Source organism: Anoplopoma fimbria, chromosome 18 (assembly GCF_027596085.1).
Source record: "Anoplopoma fimbria isolate UVic2021 breed Golden Eagle Sablefish chromosome 18, Afim_UVic_2022, whole genome shotgun sequence".
Taxonomy (NCBI): domain Eukaryota; kingdom Metazoa; phylum Chordata; class Actinopteri; order Perciformes; family Anoplopomatidae; genus Anoplopoma; species Anoplopoma fimbria.
In genome coordinates this window covers 3,161,144-3,181,823 of record NC_072466.1, presented here as the reverse complement: position 1 = coordinate 3,181,823, position 20,680 = coordinate 3,161,144, and the positions used below count along the sequence as shown (strand labels likewise).

General features: G+C 32.6%; 1 protein-coding gene across 1 annotated transcript; it reads right to left on the bottom strand.

The window, feature by feature from the left end:
• Positions 1-5,258: 5,258 nt before the first annotated feature.
• Positions 5,259-17,801, bottom strand: znf512 (zinc finger protein 512). Its single transcript, XM_054619045.1, has 16 exons — positions 17,722-17,801; positions 16,291-16,424; positions 16,138-16,193; positions 15,917-15,975; positions 15,021-15,595; positions 14,644-14,733; positions 14,306-14,410; positions 13,941-14,065; positions 13,060-13,146; positions 11,570-11,668; positions 11,301-11,468; positions 11,006-11,203; positions 10,338-10,439; positions 9,604-9,666; positions 9,085-9,183; positions 5,259-8,621 (listed from the first exon to the last, which is right to left on the bottom strand). The coding sequence occupies exons 2-16, from the start codon at positions 16,388-16,390 to the stop codon at positions 7,896-7,898; spliced, it is 2,652 nt and encodes an 883-aa protein (XP_054475020.1). The 5' UTR covers positions 16,391-16,424; positions 17,722-17,801; the 3' UTR covers positions 5,259-7,895.
• Positions 17,802-20,680: the final 2,879 nt, after the last annotated feature.

Sequence of the window (20,680 nt, the reverse complement as noted above, 5' to 3'; positions counted from 1 at the left end):
AAATAAAATGAATCAAGATGTAATGTGTTTGTTTTTTTGATTAATAAATAAATAAAAACATTTAAAGGCCACTGCATTTAAATCCTGTGCAATAACAGCCACAGTCATGATTAAATCAAGATGTAATTTATTAAATAAATAAATAAAAACATTTAAGATGTAATGTGTTTTTTATTTTTTATTAATAAATAAATATAGAACAAAAAACTCCCGCACACTGTCTTCTTCAAAGGATATTATAAATAATAATTAAATTAAATATAAAACAATTTAATAAAAAAATAAAGGCCACTGCATTAAAATCCTGTGCAATAATAGCCACAGTCATAATTAAATAAAATATAAAACAATTTAATAAAAATAATAAATAAATAAAAGAATATATAAAAACTTAATAAAAAAAGAAAAGAAAACAAGATGTAATGTGTCCAGATGTAATTAAATATAAAACAATAACCCCCCTCCCCCATTAATAAATAAATAAAAACATTTAAAGGCCACTGCATTAAAATCATGTGCAATAACAGCCACAGTCATAATTAAATTAAATATAAAACAATTTAATAAAAAAAAAAATAAATAAAAAAATCCAGATGTAATTAAATATAAAACAATAAAACCCCCCCCCCCCCATTAATAAATAAATAAAAACATTTAAAGGCCACTGCATTTAAATCCTGTGCAATAACAGCCACAGTCATAATTAAATTAAATATAAAATAAATTAATAAAAAAAAAAAAAAATCCAGATGTAATGTGTTTGTTTTTTTAATTAAATAATAAATATAGAACAAAAAAAACTGTCTTCTTCACAGGATATTATTAATAATAATTAAATTAAATATAAAATAAATTACATTTTCCCCCCAAAAAATCAAGATGTAATGTGTTTTTTTTTTTTAAAATAAATAAATAAAAACATTTAAGATGTAATGTGTTTGTTTTTTTAAAAAATAAATAAATAAAAAATATCACAGGATATTATTAATAAAATTAAATATAAAATAAATTACATTTTCCCCCAAAAAAATCAAGATGTAATGTGTTATTTTTTTAAATTAAATAAATAAATAAAAACATTTAAGATGTAATGTGTTTGTTTTTTTAATTAATAAATAAATATAGAAAGAAAATACTGTCTTCTTCACAGGATATTATAAATAATAATTAAATTAAATATAAAACAATTTAATAAAAAAATAAAGGCCACTGCATTAAAATCATGTGCAATAATAGCCACAGTCATAATTAAATTAAATATAAAACAATTTAATAAAAATAATAAATAAATAAAAGAATATATAAAAACTTAATAAAAAAAAAAAGAAAACAAATGTAATGTGTCCAGATGTAATTAAATATAAAACAATAAAAATTACCCATTAATAAATAAATAAAAACATTTAAAGGCCACTAAAAAAGCCTGTTAACATTTACAGTCATAATTAAATTAAATATAAAGTGTTTTAATTAAAAAATAAATATAGAACAAAAAACTCCCGCACACTGTCTTCTTCACAGGATATTATAAATAATAATTAAATTAAATATAAAACAATAAAAATCCCCCCAAAAAAAATCCAGACATTAATAAATAAATAAAAACATTTAAAGGCCACTGCATTTAAATCCTGTGCAATACCAGCCACAGTCATGATTAAATTAAATATAAAACAATTTAATAAAAAAAAAAAGAAATCAAGATGTAATGTGTTTTTTTTTTAATTAATAAATAAATATAGAACAAAAAACTCCCACACACTGTCTTCTTCACAGGATATTATAAATAATAATTAAATTAAATATAAAACAATAAACCCCCCCCCCCACATTAATAAATAAATAAAAACATTTAAGATGTAATGTGTTTGTTTTTTTAATTAATAAATAAATAAAAACATTTAAAGGCCACTGCATTTAAATCCTGTGCAATAACAGCCACAGTCATAATTAAATTAAATATAAAACAATTTAATAAAAAAATAAAGGCCACTGCATTTTAAATATATTTTCTTATAAAAAAATGCAATTTAAACAGCCAGTCAGATAAAACAATGTAATAATTAAATTTTGTTTTTATAAAATAAATTTATAAAAAATTTAAAGGCCACTGCATTTAAATCCTGTGCAATAACAGCCACAGTCATAATTAAATTAAATATAAAACAATTTAATAAAAAAATAAAGGCCACTGCATTTAAATCCTGTGCAATAACAGCCACAGTCATAATTAAATTAAATATATATTTTCTTATAAAAAAATAAAGGCCACTGCATTTAAATCCTGTGCAATAACAGCCACAGTCATGATTAAATTAAATATAAAACAATGTAATAAATAAAGATCTAATATGTTTGTTTTTTTAATTAATAAATAAATAAAAATATTTAAGATTTATTTATTAATTAAAAAAACAAACACATTTGTTTTTTTAATTAATAAATAAATATAGAACAAAAAACTCCCGCACACTGTCTTCTTCACAGGATATTATAAATAATAATTAAATTAAATATAAAATAAATTACATTTCCCCCCAAAAAAATCCAGATGTAATGTGTTTGTTTTTTTAATTAATAAATAAATAAAAACATTTAAAGGCCACTGCATTTAAATCCTGTGCAATAACAGCCACAGTCATAATTCAATTAAATATAAAACAATTTAATAAAGAAATAAAAGAAATAAAGATGTAATGTGTTTTTTTTTTAATTAATAAATAAATAAAAACATTTAAAGGCCACTGCATTTAAATCCTGTGCAATAACAGCCACAGTCATAATTAAATTAAATATAAAATAAATTAATCCCCCCCCAAAAAAAAAATCCAGATGTAATGTGTTTGTTTTTTAAATTAATAAATAAATATAGAACAAAAAACTCCCGCACACTGTCTTCTTCACAGGATATTATAAATAATAATTAAATTAAATATAAAATAAATTACATTTTCCCCCCCCAAAAAATCCAGATGTAATGTGTTTGTTTTTTTAATTAATAAATAAATAAAAACATTTAAAGGCCACTGCATTTAAAATCCTGTGCAATAACAGCCACAGTCATAATTAAATTAAATATAAAACAATTTAATAAAATGTTTTTTTTTAAATATAATTTAAGTAAAAGTATGTGTAATCACAAATATTTATTTATTATTATTCTCAAAGTACTTCAGGTTGTTTAAAGTAAAATTAAAAGTATTAAAGAACAATGAGAAGTTACTGCATCAGTAAAAAAGAATAGAAATACCCTGAAAGGGGTAAGTCTGCAAAACGAGTACTTTCACTTTTGAAACTTAGGATATTTAAGTTAATTTTGCAAAAAAAAACAACTCCTATGCACTTAAAATAAAATTCTGAATGCATAAAAGTTTTACTCTACATTGAAATTGAGTATTTTTACATTGTGGCATTTTTTGTTTTTACTTAAATAAATAATCCAAATGTTTATTTCACCACTGCCATACACAAACATATTATAACACGTTATTAAATCACCCCTTTAAGGTGTAAAATAGTTATAATAGCATATGAATATTTTTCTGTTTTAATCTATTTAAACATACTAACATTATATTCTATTCCATTTTATTATTTTTTCATGTGTCTAAAACATCAGCCCAGATGTTGTGCTACTGAAGACACCGAGCCATAAAATGACCATGAATTAAACTTTTAATCATCTGTGGTTATAACAATAATGATACTATGAAAAACAAACAATAACATATTAAACATACAGATTTGTAACAAAAATTCAGCTGAGATCATAACTAGTTTCACATGAATGTCCCACATAATGGAAGAAAAAATGATACACAACTGCTAACTGAACCTTTATTCAAATCTGTTCTAGATTATATATACTTTTGGATGGATTGTGATGATGATGATGATGATGATGATGATGATGATGATGATGATGATGATGATGATGATGATGATGATGATGGTAATGTTGGGTACAAGACATAAGAACATTATTTTCATTCTTCATTAATTTACTGCACGGTTAATAACACTACTGTCCCCCCAATATTTGGAAATATTTTTATCTAGTCCTCTCTATTTTAAAAACTGGTCACCATTGATACAATTTAATTTCATAATGTAGCTGATTCCCCATGTTGGCACTAAAATACAGTCCTTAAAACAGATTATTAAATATTAACATGACAGAACGTCACTCCTGCATTAAGAAAAATAGATTTGACTGTAAATAAAGTGACAGCAGGAAAGACACGAGGTGCAAATGAAAAACATGCAATGAGAAGTTTCACTTTTTACTGGTGTGATTTTGAGCAATGTTTCACTTAAAATATCAACATTTGGACTTTGAGGGATGAGAAAGTGTTGTTGTTGTTGTTGTTGTTGTTGTTGTTTGTGCCGTCAAAACAGTTCAAAGTTCACGCACAGTGGTAAAGATTTGGTCACAAGCATAAGTGCACATGGGAAGTATTTCAACAAGCAAAGGAAGCTTCGAGCCAGTTTCTGAAGCCTTTTATACCGTTTATGAATTGAAACAATTATTAACAGAAAATTTGAGATTTGTAGAATTTGATTTTGTTTGTGCTGGTCACAGGATGCAGTTTAAGTACCTCTTGTTGATTCTGTTATAACACATAGACATCTGTAACCACTGACGATGAGTACTGAGTCGATATTGCTTCATTTCAGGAGACCGCCACAGAGGTGATGAGTAATATTTAGGAGACTTATCTTATTAATATTATTATTAAGTGTTAGAGACTATAGTGAGAGGAAATGGAAAGGAATTTAAGACACTTGTGAGGTAACTTAATACAAAAAAATAAAGAAGTAATGGATTTTTAGCATGAGCAGCAATGTAGACAGTTGATAAACAAAGAAAGAAAGCCACCACAACTCAATTGAACTTAATTTAAACTTCAAAAAAAGTCATTTTAAACCATGCAACAACGCATGAACACCGAAGATGGAGATGAAAGTAACCTCCTGGGTATTTTCTGTTGGTTTTGGCGGTCCCTGTGGACAAAAGTGGTAGTGTTTCCGAGCCACAGAGCTTCTTTAGAAAACCACTAATTTTACTGCAGCAGGGTCTGACAGTGTGCTCCGCTCAGTCCTGGTTCTGGTTCTACCATGCCCCCCTTCTCCTCCAGTGGGTCCAGAAATACGGCCTGGGTCTCCAGCAGCGTGGTAAAGCTCTGCTCCTGGAGGAGGAGACACTGCTGATGCCGGGAGCTGAGCTCTCCTTCTCCCTCCGGAGCTCCGACTGCAGGTGGACGGCTGCGATAAAGCCGGATCTGGGTCTGTCCACGGTGGACTGGTCTCTGCTGGATCTGGGTCTGTCCACGGTGGACTGATCTCTGCTGGAGTCTGAGCTGAAGGAGTTTCTGGTGAACCTGCATGATTTCATCTGATTTCACCAGAATCCGACAAGCATAAAAAATAAGAATAACTTTATAGAAACAGACAATCTTCTCTCTGAAAGTCTTGTTTACTGATGTAGGTCAAATAGAGGATCGGTATTAAATTTAGACCAGTTTCATAACCAGTTAAAAGTTCCTTACAGTAACTTAAAACTAAAATAAATAAATAAAATAAGTCTTAGACAGGTGGCGTTAAACTGAGCTACCATGAAAATTTGACTTTTTCTAGCACTGACTTTTTTCTAAGAAAAATAACACAAAAGAAGTGAAATGACTGAAAACAGGACGTGAGAATAAGAATATATCATTGCGTGTTCTCCAACACTGAAAAAACCCTTCCTTTCTGAAATACTTCCCATGTACAAGGAGTTTTTTTTATTTTAAACTCTTCCTAAAGGCATCTGATGGAGGGAAATGAAGGCTAAAGCACTTTAAACAGAATCAGAGACAGTAAATATTTTTTGACAGAATAATTTCACACAGTTCTTTAAAGACAGTTAAACAGATTAAAGGGTACTCCTCTTTGAAAGTGTCAAATGATAAATTAAGTTTTTTTAAGTGCACAAAAGAGGGGAAACAAATTACATTCATAAATGCAAACAAATTGTAAAAAAAACCATATACAAAATAGTGTTAAAAACGTCACAAAGAAATGACTGACGACCATCCATAACCTTACGTCACTATAGTAGAGTACATAAACAGTTGGCTACATGCTATTGGTTAAATATTCTGTGATGAAAACAGGTCAGAAAAAATAAAGAAACAGACATCCTTCATGTTAAATGCTTGGTATGTTAGCTTTCCTTCATCAGAGTTTAACGTCACTTGTGTGGACGTCTAAACCACCATCATAAACAATAAGTTGACCGTCACATTTATTGGCCATTAAGAACCGATCAGAACTGATTAATGTGCTTTATTTTTCTTTGTTTCCCTGCTGATAAAACTCCTGTGTGGAATGTTTAAAACTGATTTTTTTGTTTTTAAATGAGCGGTCATTGTTAACATGGAAAATGTTGTTTGATTTAAAAAGAAAATCTAAACTAAAAAAGGTCCACTTACTGGCTTCTCCTAGAGCTTTCAAACCCATCTGGTGGTATTCCTCAACAGAATGCTCCGTCATGATGACAACCGAGCTACAACAACTGAGGAAGATTATAAAGATGCCGTTTTAAGTTTCAGAAATAGCTAGTCGGTGGACGTTAATTGTTGCTGAACTAAAAAAACACAAATCTATTACTGCAAATCAAAGATTCCAACATGTTGACATCTTTTTAAGAGAATGCAGGAACACATCTTCACACTGCAAGTTATTTTAGTTGCTTAATTTCTTCAAAACTTGTGTTGTTGTTTTCTGTTTCTTGGGAACTACACTATTGAGAGGTAGGCTGACATGAGCTGGCTGATACTGCTTTTCAAAAAGGAATAGTCCAACAGTTTGGGAAACAAGCTGAATTTAGGGCCGAGCTAGTTAGCTTGCCGATTCCACCATGATTTCATGCTACAGTTACAGAACATAAGCAGCACCACATGACTTTGTCAACGCTTCTTTAACATTAAGGCAAACATAAGCTTCCGTCTTTTAATCACCGTTCATGATAGCCTGCTTCAGTGAGATTATGCTTATTGTAGCGCTACTTGCTAATGCTAATTGCTGTTTCTGATTATGGTTAGGCAAAAGGCTGTAAAGGGTCTGGAACCACTACAGAGACGTCACCACAAGCTGTCAGCAGACTTGGCTCAAAGATGGTACAGTGATGCCAGCTATGAAGCCGAGTTGCATTCACTGTCAAAAAAAACCCACATTAAGTTAAAATCTCACGAGGAAGGGACGTGGTGAGGGGGAATCCCTTTTCTGTTGAACTCTACCAGAAAAAGTGACACTTCAGACATAATTGAACCCAGAAAAGGCTAATCGGTTGTACGTAAGAGTGAGGATGAGTACGTAGTATGAAGTTATAAAAATCATACTTAAGAGGCACAAAATATTTTCATAAAGAGAGACAAGTCTAATAAAATACTACACTGTAGCAGCCTCTCTAAAAGTGAAATCAACTATTCCCCTTTAAAAAGGTAAACATGAAAGAATAAGACACATTTAAAGTTGGTGAAAAGATTCTGTTACAGATAAACTCACAGATAAAACGGTATACTACATTATTTCTCAAGGCTATACAACGACAACCACAGAAACAGCCTCTGGACCAGAAGAGTGTGTGTGTGTGTGTGTGTGTGTGTGTGTGTGTGTGTGTGTGTGTGTGTGTGTGTGTGTGTGTGTGTGTGTGTGTGTACTCTCACATCCACGCTGACTCTGTGAGGTTCATCTTCTAAAATTTAAAAAGTTGTAAATAGCAGCTCTGTCGTCAGCCGCCTCCTCACCGGTCTCCTCTTGTGGAAACCGTTCTACGTCACGGCTAATAGAGACGGACACTCCGTGGTGTGTTTTTCTCAGCTCTGATGCACGACGATGTTTTAAACTTTCTTCTAAGTGTTCCTTTGCGTCTTTCCCGCCTCGGGGAGGGGCTCCATGATGCCGGGACGTTTCAGATTCCACTGCTCGATCTGTCTCTGCCTGTCCCGCTGCTCCACCTCCGATTCGCTGGACGAGCTGCCTGTATTACTGGGACCACAAACCCCACCACCACCACCGAAAGAAAAGCAATCCTTCCTCTTCCCATCAGCCTTCCCCCTCTCCCCTTTATCTCTCCGTTTCCCTTGCACCACCACGCCGTCCTCCTCTCCGGGTTTCTCGTCATCCGCCATTTCCAGCTCGATCGGGGCCTGCTCCGGTCCCGGCCCAGCTCCACCCTGGTCCAAGTCCACCCACACGGGTCCCGGTGGGGGCTCCAAAGAGGTGTAGTGGAGCATCGGCTGCTGGAGCTGGGGGTCCCCCTGAGGAGGGAGGCTCTGGTGCTCCGGGTGGAGGAGCTGGGTTTGGTGCTGGAGGTGATGCAGCGGCTGCAGAGGGTGCTGAATGGGTTGGAGCTGCAGAGGCTGCTGATGGTGGTGATGGTGGTGGTGGTGATGCTGCTCATGATGATGCTGCTGCTGCTGCTGCTGGAGGTGATGATGATGATGATGTTGGTGGTGCTGCTGGTGGTGGTAGTGATCCACGATCTGCTTGTCCACATTTTGGACAAACTCCTTGGGCTGGTTTTTGAGGAACTTCTCAAACTTCTTGGAGGCCTTTTTGTTCGTCACAAACCAGTCCTGTTGGAAAAAACGAGACGGGGGTCAAAGAGACATTTATACCCTAAGTGTAAAACAACGTTAAAGCTATTTGTTTTTAGAGATGTCCCGATACCAATTCAAATGCCTTGTTATTATCATCTATAAACAGATATTTGCATAAACACAACCATTTATTACATTTTCATTTGAATATGTGTTATATTCAAATGAAAATGAAATAAAATGGTTGTGTTTTTATCTAAGTATTTGCTATAATTAAACAAAATATTATTGGAATTATTACACATTTTGACTGAATAGAGCTTAAACACATCATAATGTAACTCAATGCAACCTCCGTTCACGGTGGCTGTTAGCTCAGTTACTTTAATTGGAACAAGAACATAAATATAGAGATGATCAATATCATTTTTTCCTTCCCAATACCGATACATATATCTTACAGGTACTGATTGACACACGTTGTTGTTTCTGTCGTTACCTGAGAGTGGACGGAGTTGATGTGGTATTTCACTCCACTTTCGGAGTTAAACTCTTTATTGCAGATCAGACATCTGTATTTTCCAGCCTCGAAGTCGCCCTGAAAACGAGATCAGAGGCAACAAAAGAGCCATGAAATGATTATACAGCTGGAATACTCTGCACTTACTATAGTACACTATTCACTATTCACTGCTACTGTATTGTGATTATGAAAGCAGATTCCAACAATAATATTTGATGGTTGTTAGATTTTTACATCATACTACATGGGTCAGACTGAAGGATTCATTTGACAAATCCACAAAGTATCTAAAATCAGTATTACATCTTGTGAATATGCACACATTAACAAACATAATCCTCATACTCGTTCAAAAAAAAGCCACCAAGACCAACATGTTTTTTTTAAATACATTCCAGAATGCATGAGTATTTCCTTTACTTTGCATGGTTTCTTTTACTCTGTCACAAATCCCAATAAGCCCGTTTCAGAAATAAAGAAATACAGCAGACGTACCCTCGTGCAGAGTCCCAGATGAGCTTTCAGTCCGGACACACTGGTGTAGACGGAGCCACAGCCCTGAGAGGGACACCAATGAAGTTACATTATGACATCATGCACTTTTAGAAAGAGACCTAACCCACAAAATGACCATTTATATATGAATTAACCGACCAGATTTGAACACCACCTCTAATTCTTGAAAAAAAAAAACAAGAAAGAAGAACTGAAAAAATAAATAAGAATAGTAAGGTTTTAATGAAGATGCATGTGTTGGTGCAGTAGTGAGCGTTCAACTGAATAAATGAGACTTGGATTAAACTGCACGAGTTGTGCATGTTTGCAAACAGATGTTTTGATATAGTTTTGCTGAAGTTAAACGCAGGCCCACGTTTACTTAAATTCATCAAAGATTTACTCCTTTACTTTTTAAATTTTCCGTTCACGTGGAGGCATGAGAGGAAAACAAAGTTTCCTTTGATTCTTCAAGGAAACACAACGCGAGTAGTTGATATACAAATAGTCTTTTTTTGGGTGAAGTTTTCCTTTAATGGATTCAGTGATTTAAAAATGCATTTTGACAAAAAAATCCAGAAATATGACAGAAATACTACAAATACCAAACCTGACTTGTACTGAGATAAAGACAGTGTAAAATAATTACCAAATACTTGAATGAACAAACTTATTTCTGACTTCACAGACACATAAACAAACTTAGAAATAAATAGAAATGTGATGTTTTCTACCTGGTTGGGACAATGGACCTTCCTCTGCAGCTTCACCTCGTTCTTCCACTTCCTCAGCACCTCTTGGCTGAAAGCCGGCAGTCCTGGTCGGGCGTATTTCAACTGGGAAGGCAAGAAGAAAGAACATACTGGTACATACGTCTGTTTGGCCTCTTAAACACTGCTTCTCTCAGCTCCTCTAACAACCTATGATCAAACTAGTTTGTGGAAATATAACTCAATAAAACAAATCATATCTTGCAACTTGATCGATATATTTGAAATATTTTTTTTAGGAAGGTGGAGTCATTTTTTTTGTTCGTCTGGAGCTGCTAAAACAAAACAAAAGAAAAAAAGCAATCTGTGTCTGCTGATATGGATAGTCTATGATCGGCAATTGGTATCGGCGGCATAAAGCGTGATCTGGAAAGTTATACTTGCTCCTTTTTTTCTTTTGTGGAGATCAGATCTGTGACTTAAAACCCAGTATACAATTTGAATGGTGAATTTTATGACCCGTGTCATCCATAGGCATTATTCCTTATTTCATGGGCTATTTGGGATCTGGACTGCATAGCATACACAGTATACTTAAAAATAATAATAAAAAAAAAAAAGATTTAGAAGTCGATAACAACAGTCAAAGCATTCGGATAAACCTTTCACATTTTAAGACAACCTTCTCTCACCTTTTTGTCATCGGGCACCAGGTCCGACTGGAACTTCCTCTTGGGCCAGTCTTTGGGCAGCTCGTTGTTGGCGATCTCCGCCAGGTGGAAGTTCGCCACCTGGGCCGACGCTCGCTGCACCCGTCCGCTGGCCGTCCTCTCCGGGTTCGCCTCCCTGTGCGCCTTCAGGGCCTCGTCTTCCTCACTCTTCTGGGGCGTCTGGGTAACCAGAGAGGAAGAATTTGATGACGTTATTTGTGACTAAACAGTTTTGAATCATCTGAATTAGCAAATGAAATAAAAACACAGGACTCACGGGAGCATGCTCTGATTTCAGGTGGTACTCCAGACCGGCTTTGGACTTGTAGGTTTTCCCGCAGTGAGAGCAATTCAGCAGCATCTTCTCCAGCTCGGACTCCTCCTTCCCACACTTCTTCATGTGGTACACGTAGCCCATGATGCTGGTGAAGGCAGCATTACAGCCCTGAAAGAAGAAGAAGAAGAAAAAAATATATATATTTTTAACCGTTGACTCATCATAGTTTCTTACATTATTTTAATTTTCCTCCCATTTTGAAGTTTTACCTCTTTGGAGCATTTTAATTTGCCCAGTCTCTTCAGGATCTTACGCAGTTTCTCTTTGATGGCACGATCATCCAGGTCCTTGGCATCTTCTGCTGAGGGCTGAACAAAAAGAGGCAGCTGGAATCAAAGACCATGAGCTTACCCTCAAACGCTCTACTAAGTGTGTGTGTGTTTTGATTGTCTGTGTCCACTTTCGGTAGTGACTACTGAACATTGTGTAAGATTCAAAGAAACATCTCTACTTCAATGAAAGCTTTATTCATCCAGAGGTTGGACAATACATTCATGAAATTGGTAGAATCTGTAGAACTCCTCACAATTACTAGGGCTGTCCCTGACCCCAGAAATTCTTCGTTGTTTATCAACTAATCGATTACTTGATTTAATAAAAAAGGACAAATAAAAAAAAATGTCCACAAAGAATCAAATAAAAATCATTATATCTTGTGTTTACCAGAGATGTGCTCATAAATTTCTTAGAAAAACAGTCATTCTGTATGAAAGAAGCATAAAAAAAGATAACAAAACGTTTGGAATTCTGCAGCATACATGCATGTCATGTGACAAAGAACAACTAATCACAGCTGGCACATAACTTCTCTTTCTTCTGTAAATAAAAGTCTACGGTTTATTAATCATTTTAGTTCAGGACTACCCAGAGCTTTACTACTCGTCCCACTCAATATGTTATTTGCTTCCCCCTCGCTGTTCAGCCAAACTGTCACAGACAAATCAAGCAGAAAAGCTACCGTGAGGGACTGATGGGGCAGATGTTGGTTGCTTAGTTACGGTAGTCGTGACAGTAGCGCAGTAGTTACTTTTTGTTTTTGTCCCTGTCTTACTTTGTATAATTTCTTGTGTCGAATATATTTTCATGTCTTCAATTGTTATGTACTCACTTTTCTACACAATAAAAAAAGAAAAAAAAAAGAATTCTCATAATATAGTCAAATGTAGGAAAAGAAAAGAAAGAAGAGAAAGGGGCACGGCGGAACATGTGAACCTCCCCTAAGTGGACTATGAGACCAAACAACCGATTAGTTATCTAATCATCTAAGAAGGGGATGGCCCCAACAACTACTGAAAGATCTTGTTACCACATGACAATAATAACATGACAATAAAAACCTGTGCAATACATTACACATTACACTGTGCAATAATAGTTAAAAAAGTTAAAATAGTTAAAATAGTTTTTTTCTGTCTGTAAATATAATATTTCAGTTGTTGTTTTTAATACTTTTTTTTTATTTTATTTATTTTTCATTTTTTTTTTTTTATCTTGTCTTCTTCTACTATATATCTTGTGTGCACTTTACTCTACGCTGCTGTAAGCCTGCAAATTTCCCCGCTGCGGGACTAATAAAGGATTATCTTATCTTATCTTATCTTATCTTACTGTGTGTCTGAGGACATAATTCAATATATAAAAAAAGTATAAGAATGGAAGAGAGCAGAGACATTAAGGTGTCTGAGGTGATCAGTCTTACCAGGTGGCTGTGGTCGGCCATGATGTGATACTTCATCCCCGTTGAAGACTTCAGCTGTTTCCCACAGTGTTGACAGGTGAAGGGTTGCTGCACAAAAAACATCAAAGTTACATCACATGAGCCGATTCATAGAGAGTATATGCTTTAAATCAGTACAGACATCAAATGCATTTAATCAAACTTATATTTATATTATTTTACTGAATATTTCAGGAATTATGCATGTCTTCAGAAAAAACTGGCATACCTTCTGCAATTCTCCAAAGTACTTGAGAACCAATGCTCTAGATAACAGCAGATTGTGTATTCAACAGTGATGGAATGTAAATAAGTACATCATTTTTTTGGGTACTTGTACTTTACATGAGTATTTCCATTTTATGCTTCTTTATATTTCTACTACGAGGGAAAATCGTACATTTGACTCCACTATATATCCACTCTATATACTTTATTTTTCTATTGAAAACACATTATATGCGTATATGATATAAAGCAGTGCTATACTACTGATCTACTTTGTAGTATACAAAGTATCTAAAATTGGCTCCACATTGACAACCATCAACTATAATAATACAACACTTTTAAAAAGATTCTTCTGCATAATGAGTATTTACGTTTTCTAGTTTGAGTACATGTTGCTGAAAATACTTCCGTACTTTTACTTAAGTTACAATTTGAACTAGAACTTTTAGACTGTGGTATTTGTAAAGGATCAGAGTACTTCTTCCACCTCTGGTATTCAGAGATAACTATACTATACTTATACTGTATGAGTAAAGGCTTAATCAGACGATATATATCTGTATAAAAGTGGATATGCTATAAAGCACATTTTAATTCAGACTATCTTTAGAGTTTAAACACAGACCGCTCACCAGTCTGCAGTTCTCCATGTGCTTCTTCAGCCCCTCCACAGTCTTCCTGCTCACACTTTTACATTTTGGACAGGTGACTCTGCCTTTGGCCACAATCTGCAGCTGCCAACGCTCCTCTTGACTTCCTGGAGGACGTCGACAAATAATTCATTTTATACTTGTCCTTCTGAATTCTGACTTGAAGTCATAGTCCATACTTCTGCAGCATGTTAATGACCATTTTTATCTTAACAAAAACAACCTGAAAACCTTGATATTTGAATCTCTCACCTGGGAAAACAATATTTGAATCAATTAAAGACAAAGCTAGACAGTCGGGATGGACTTTTTTCCTGCTGGGATATAAACAGCAGCGGTTGTCTCACCTGGAGGATAGGTAGGAGGCTCCTTCTTGGTGGAGATCACGGGGGGTTTCTGGTCCTCGATGGGTTGGTCCGTCGAGGCCTCACCGACACTGGCTGCATCGGAATCTGAAATATTTTGCATCAGAGGAGACTCTTTAATGCAGCTTTTGTCATTTCAATTTGAAAAAAATCCTCATTTTGATTTCATATCTTCATTTAAGAAATGCTCTATTTTTCACAGCAGGAAAAACTGCTTTCCCCATCAATTAGTCTTCAGGAAATGCTCCTAAAAACATTGTTACTTCTTTTTTTTTTACACAAAAGAATCTGAATATTAATAATACTTAACAGTAACTTACAGGAGTCTCTGCCCTCTGGTGGCTGTGGGAAGTTATTCACAGGTGGGCTTCGCTCCATCTCCACTCTTAGGACTTTCTTCATGTTCAAGTCTTCAAAAAGAACACGTGCAGAACAAATTCAATATCAAGAAAAAAGACCAATATTTTTATTATAAATGCATTAGAGAACAATGGAAAAACACTCATATATTTGGTTTGGGAAGTAGTGAAATATAGTAAAGGAGATGTTGCAGTCAGGGTCCAGTTTTCAGTCTTCAGATTCATTTGATACCATAATATATAATATGTATATTAATATGTTACTGTATATTATTCATATCCTGTATTAGAGCTAGTGTTTTCTTTCAGAGGCAGGTGTAACGGGTCTGAGTACGTACCAGGTCTCCAGACGTGACCTCTGTCTCTGCTCGTGTTGCTCCAGTCCTGGTCTTGACCTCGACCGGTTCCCCAAGCCTGCTCTGGCCCCGAGGAGGGCCCGTCCCTGCCCGGATCCCTGCCCGCGTTCCAGACCTGATCCTGGCCCCGGTCTCTGTCAGCCGCCCACCCTTGCTCAGGGCCCCGGTCCCGGCCCGTCATCCAGGCCTGGTCCGGTCCGCTGTGGGCCCTGTCCCTGCCCGGAATCCACGTCTGGTCTTGACTGGAGTGTCCCGCCCGGTCCCTGCCGGAGCTCCAGACCTGCTCCTGTGGTCGGTCCCGACCCGGGGCCCAGGCGTCGGGGCCCCGGTCCCTGCTGGGGTCCCAGCTGTGGTCCTGAGGTTGTGGCGGCTCCCTGCTGGCCTCGGGGCCCTGAGGCCACACATCCTTCGCCAACAGTCTCGGAGGCAGCCTTGCAGTGGGTGGAGCCATCGACCCTGGATCCGCCCCATTGGCCAGGCCACCCGATGACATCACAGAGCAGCTGGTAGTTGGGTAATCTACTGTTCCTATGGAAACACTCTGGAGGTCCTCGTACCTGATAAAAAAAAAAAAAATACATTTACACTATTTCAGAAATGACAATGAAAATATTTAATTTTCATTAATAATTAATAATAGTATGTTTTCTTTAGTGTTTAATTACCTGAAATTAAGAATCATTGTGTTTTTTGTTACCTTAAAATGAGCCGTTACATACAAAGCTAAATACTTTTATTCATCTTGTTGGATTAAATATTGTCCATACAAAAATAAATATAAATACATGATGTTACACTTGAACCGCTTTACTGTTCGCAACTGAACCAAACCAGACGTGCTGTCTGTAGATTATTATACAAATATAGTGAAGCCTTACCTTTTTCTACCATAAGTTCTCTTCATCTTCAGAGTGTCTTGGGCTTCAGATTCTTCTTTCTGAAACATTCAAGTACACAAGTGTGAAGAAGAGATCCAACTGTGCAAAGACAGTTAACAGACTGTGAGTATTAGAACTATTTCTCATAAGTCTGGACGGTTTGCTTAATTAAAACAACATGTAACAGGCTGCATGTTCTGTACATATCGGGTCACTCTCACCTTGGGATATCCAGCTGAATTTAAGTCACAGGTTCTTTTTGGTATTCGCTGAACAACTGTTGGGAGGAAACTTGATTCAGAAATCAGAGAAACAAACGCAAAGAAAGGTTTTCAAACTGACCACAGTGTCGTCTGTATCCTGCTTTTCTCTACCTGGACATGGCACTCCACATTTGGGTTGCGACTGGACGGATTTTCGTTTTCTTGGCACGTACAAAGGTGACATGTCCCCTCCAATGTGAGCTGGGTCCATTCTAGGAGTGAAAACTACCCCGTAGAAATCACCTCTATAAAACACAGAGAAAAAAATACATATTTAATTTACTATAATGCTTCCAACTTGGTTACATTATTCATAATAATTAAATTCCATATGTTTGTTATACATACACAGCAAAACACACATAAGTGTTCTGATGAATAAATACAAATTTGTCTAACCTTAACTATTTCAGGTCAATTAAGCTACTTTCTACTTCTATGACAAAATATTTTGTACTTTAGTTACTGTGCAGATTTATGTTTTAAATTCAAAATATAAATCAACTAATAAATTCTGATACGTAGTTATGAGTACTACTAGATGTGGTACTTTTAAGTTATTTTGATGCTAATACTAATAGCTTTTGAATGCATGTATTGTTATTTGTATTGTTATTTTTACTACAGTAACAGATGTAAATGCTTCTTCCACCACTGTGAGTGTATTTCATTCTCAAAGTGCTGTGCCGAGATAATATTATAATCATTACGAAACATCATAACCTCGACATTTAACACACATATGTCTCAGATTCCCCTAAAAAACATTCTGTGTTTACATGTCGACAACTTTTGATTAGGAGTCATAAAATAAAAAAAAAATAAAAAAGAGAGGAGTTCTTTTAAAGAACCCTTAATGATGATTTGCAAAACATTAAGTGTTTGAACACATTAATGCATCACTAATCACAACACAGTATTATAATATATGAACCATTCTGCATGAGGACCACTTGGAGGAGTTTAAACTTCTTATTTTTTACACTGATTAATTGCCACTTTCACTTCCACCATTAAATATAACCCTAAAAAAAAATGTATGCAAAATAAAATCTCTCTGTGGCATCATGAAGGTATTGCAGCAGACGTACAGCATTCATAATCTAATTGGCTCTGTGTCTGATGAAACGTGTCTCCTTGTTATTATTATTCTTTTTTTAACATGCATTTTTTACATATATGTTGTATATATATCATGCTTTTTATTTCTTTCATGTGGATGTGTCTCATAATGCTGAAGGCCACTGACAAACAGCGACACCAAATGCAGTTAAAGTGAACGATACATACATATATACATATATTATTTTTTGGTTGTTTTTTGGACCAGCCATTTGAGAACTCTCATGTAAAGATAATCATCATCTGTGTGGATTCAAATAAATAAATAACACATATTTTTTTTATTCTATTATTCGACGACGGGAATAAACACCCGTCCAGATAAAGCAGATAGAGATGCACTGAGCTGTCCCCGGTGTCTTTGCATTGCTTCTGACCGGGGTTGAGGGAGGTGAGAATGGAAAAGAAAAGGGAGATTACCGTCCTACAGCTCGGTCCTTCTGCAAAGACGCTCAGCCTCCATGTCTTCCTCCTCCTCTTCCTCCTCCTCCTCCTCCTCCTCCTCCCCGCAGTGGCACCACCAGGGCCGGGCTACCATGCAGGGAGGCCCCGCTGCAGGACTCAAAGCAACTCTTTATATAAATAAGAAATAGCAGATATATGAAGGACGCACACAGAAGTCACCTCTCTGTATATGTGCGTGATCCTGCTGCGGGAGCCAACACACAAGACCCGCATCTGCTGCTGCGTTCACGGGGTGTCGGAAAATACTGTTGTTTTCCAGGAATTTCACTTTTGTCCTTCCCTTAAAAAAACAACAACACTGCCATAAAATAATGTTTCACTTTATAACATATATAGTATATTCCATCAACTGCTTTATATTTTATATATATATATCTATATATATTCTATTATTTTATCATGTATGTATATATATATATATATATATATATATATATATATATATATATTTATATTATATATATATTATAATATATATATATATATATTTATATTTACATTATTTATATTTATATTCCATCAACTGCTTTATATATTCTATATATATATATATCAATGCTTTATATTTATATATATATATATCTATATATTCTATTATTTTATCATGTATATATATATATATATACTGCTTTGTATTTATATTATTTCCTAATATTGATAATATATTATATATACTGCTTTATTTTTACATTATTTATATTTATATTCCATCAACTGCTTTATATTTCTATATATATATATATATATATATTCTATTATTTTATCATTTATATATATATATGTATATATATACTGCTTTGTATTTATATTATTTCCTAATATTGATAATATATTATATATACTGCTTTATTTTTACATTATTTATATTTATATTCCATCAACTGCTTTATATATATATTATATTATATATAATGCTTTATATATATATATATATATATATATATATATTTCCTAATATATATATATATATATTCTATATCATATATATATATATATATTTATATATTTCCTAATATATATATATATATATATTCTTTATTTTACATATATTTATATTTATATATGCTTTATATTTATATATATATATATATATATATATTCTATTATTTTATATATATTTATATATATATACTGCTTTGTATTTATATTATTTATAATATGATAATATATTATATATACTGCTTTATTTTTATATTATTTATATTTATATTCCATCAACTGCTTTATATTATGTATATATTATATACAATATTATATATAAATATATATATATATATATATATATATATATATATATATATATATATATTCTATTATTTTATCATGTATATATATATATATACTGCTTTGTATTTATATTATTTCCTAATATTGATAATATATTATATATACTGCTTTATTTTTACATTATTTATATTTATATTCCATCAACTGCTTTATATTTCTATATATATATATATATATATTATATTATTTTATCATATTTTATATATATATATATACTGCTTTGTATTTATATTATTTCCTAATATATATTATATTCCTTTATTGATCCCCATAATAAATCATATTATATATACAGCTTTCAACTACACAGATTTACATATATACAACTACACAGACAATAAATACTACATACTATACAACTACACAGACAATAAATACATACTATACAACTACACAGACAATAAATACACATACTATTTATAACTAATAGACAATAAATACACATACTATACAACTATACAGACAATAAATACACATACTATACAACTACACAGACAATAAATACACATACTATACAACTACACAGACAATAAATATACATATATACAACTAAAATACACAATAAATATATATACAATATACAACTATACAGACATTTTTATCCTTCCTTTAATTATTTCCTAATAACACTGCCATAAAATAATGCTTTACTTTTAACATTATTTATATTTATATTCCATCAACTGCTTTATATATATATATATATATATATATATATATATATATATATATATGTATATTATCAATATATATATATATATATATATATATTTATATTATTTATATATATATATATATACTGCTTTGTATTTATATTATTTCCTAATATTGATAATATATTATATATACTGCTTTATTTTTACATTATTTATATTTATATTCCATCAACTGCTTTATATTTATATATATATATATATATATATATATATATATTCTATTATTTTATCATTTATATATATATATATACTGCTTTGTATTTATATTATTTCCTAATATTGATAATATATTATATATACTGCTTTATTTTTACATTATTTATATTTATATTCCATCAACTGCTTTATATTTCTATATATATATATATATATATATATTCTATTATTTTATCATGTATATATATATATACTGCTTTGTATTTATATTATTTCCTAATATTGATAATATATTATATATACTGCTTTATTTTTACATTATTTATATTTATATTCCATCAACTGCTTTATATTTCTATATATATATATCTATATATATTCTATTATTTATTATTTTATATATATATATATATATATATATATATATATACTGCTTTGTATTTATATTATTTCCTAATATTGATAATATATTATATATACTGCTTTATTTTTACATTATTTATATTTATATTCCATCAACTGCTTTATATTTCTATATATATATATATATATATATTCTATTATTTTATATATATATATATTATTTTATCATATATATATATATACTGCTTTGTATTTATATTATTTCCTAATATTGATAATATATTATATATACTGCTTTATTTTTACATTATTTATATTTATATTCCATCAACTGCTTTATATTTCTATATATATATATCTATATATATTCTATTATTTTATCATATCATATA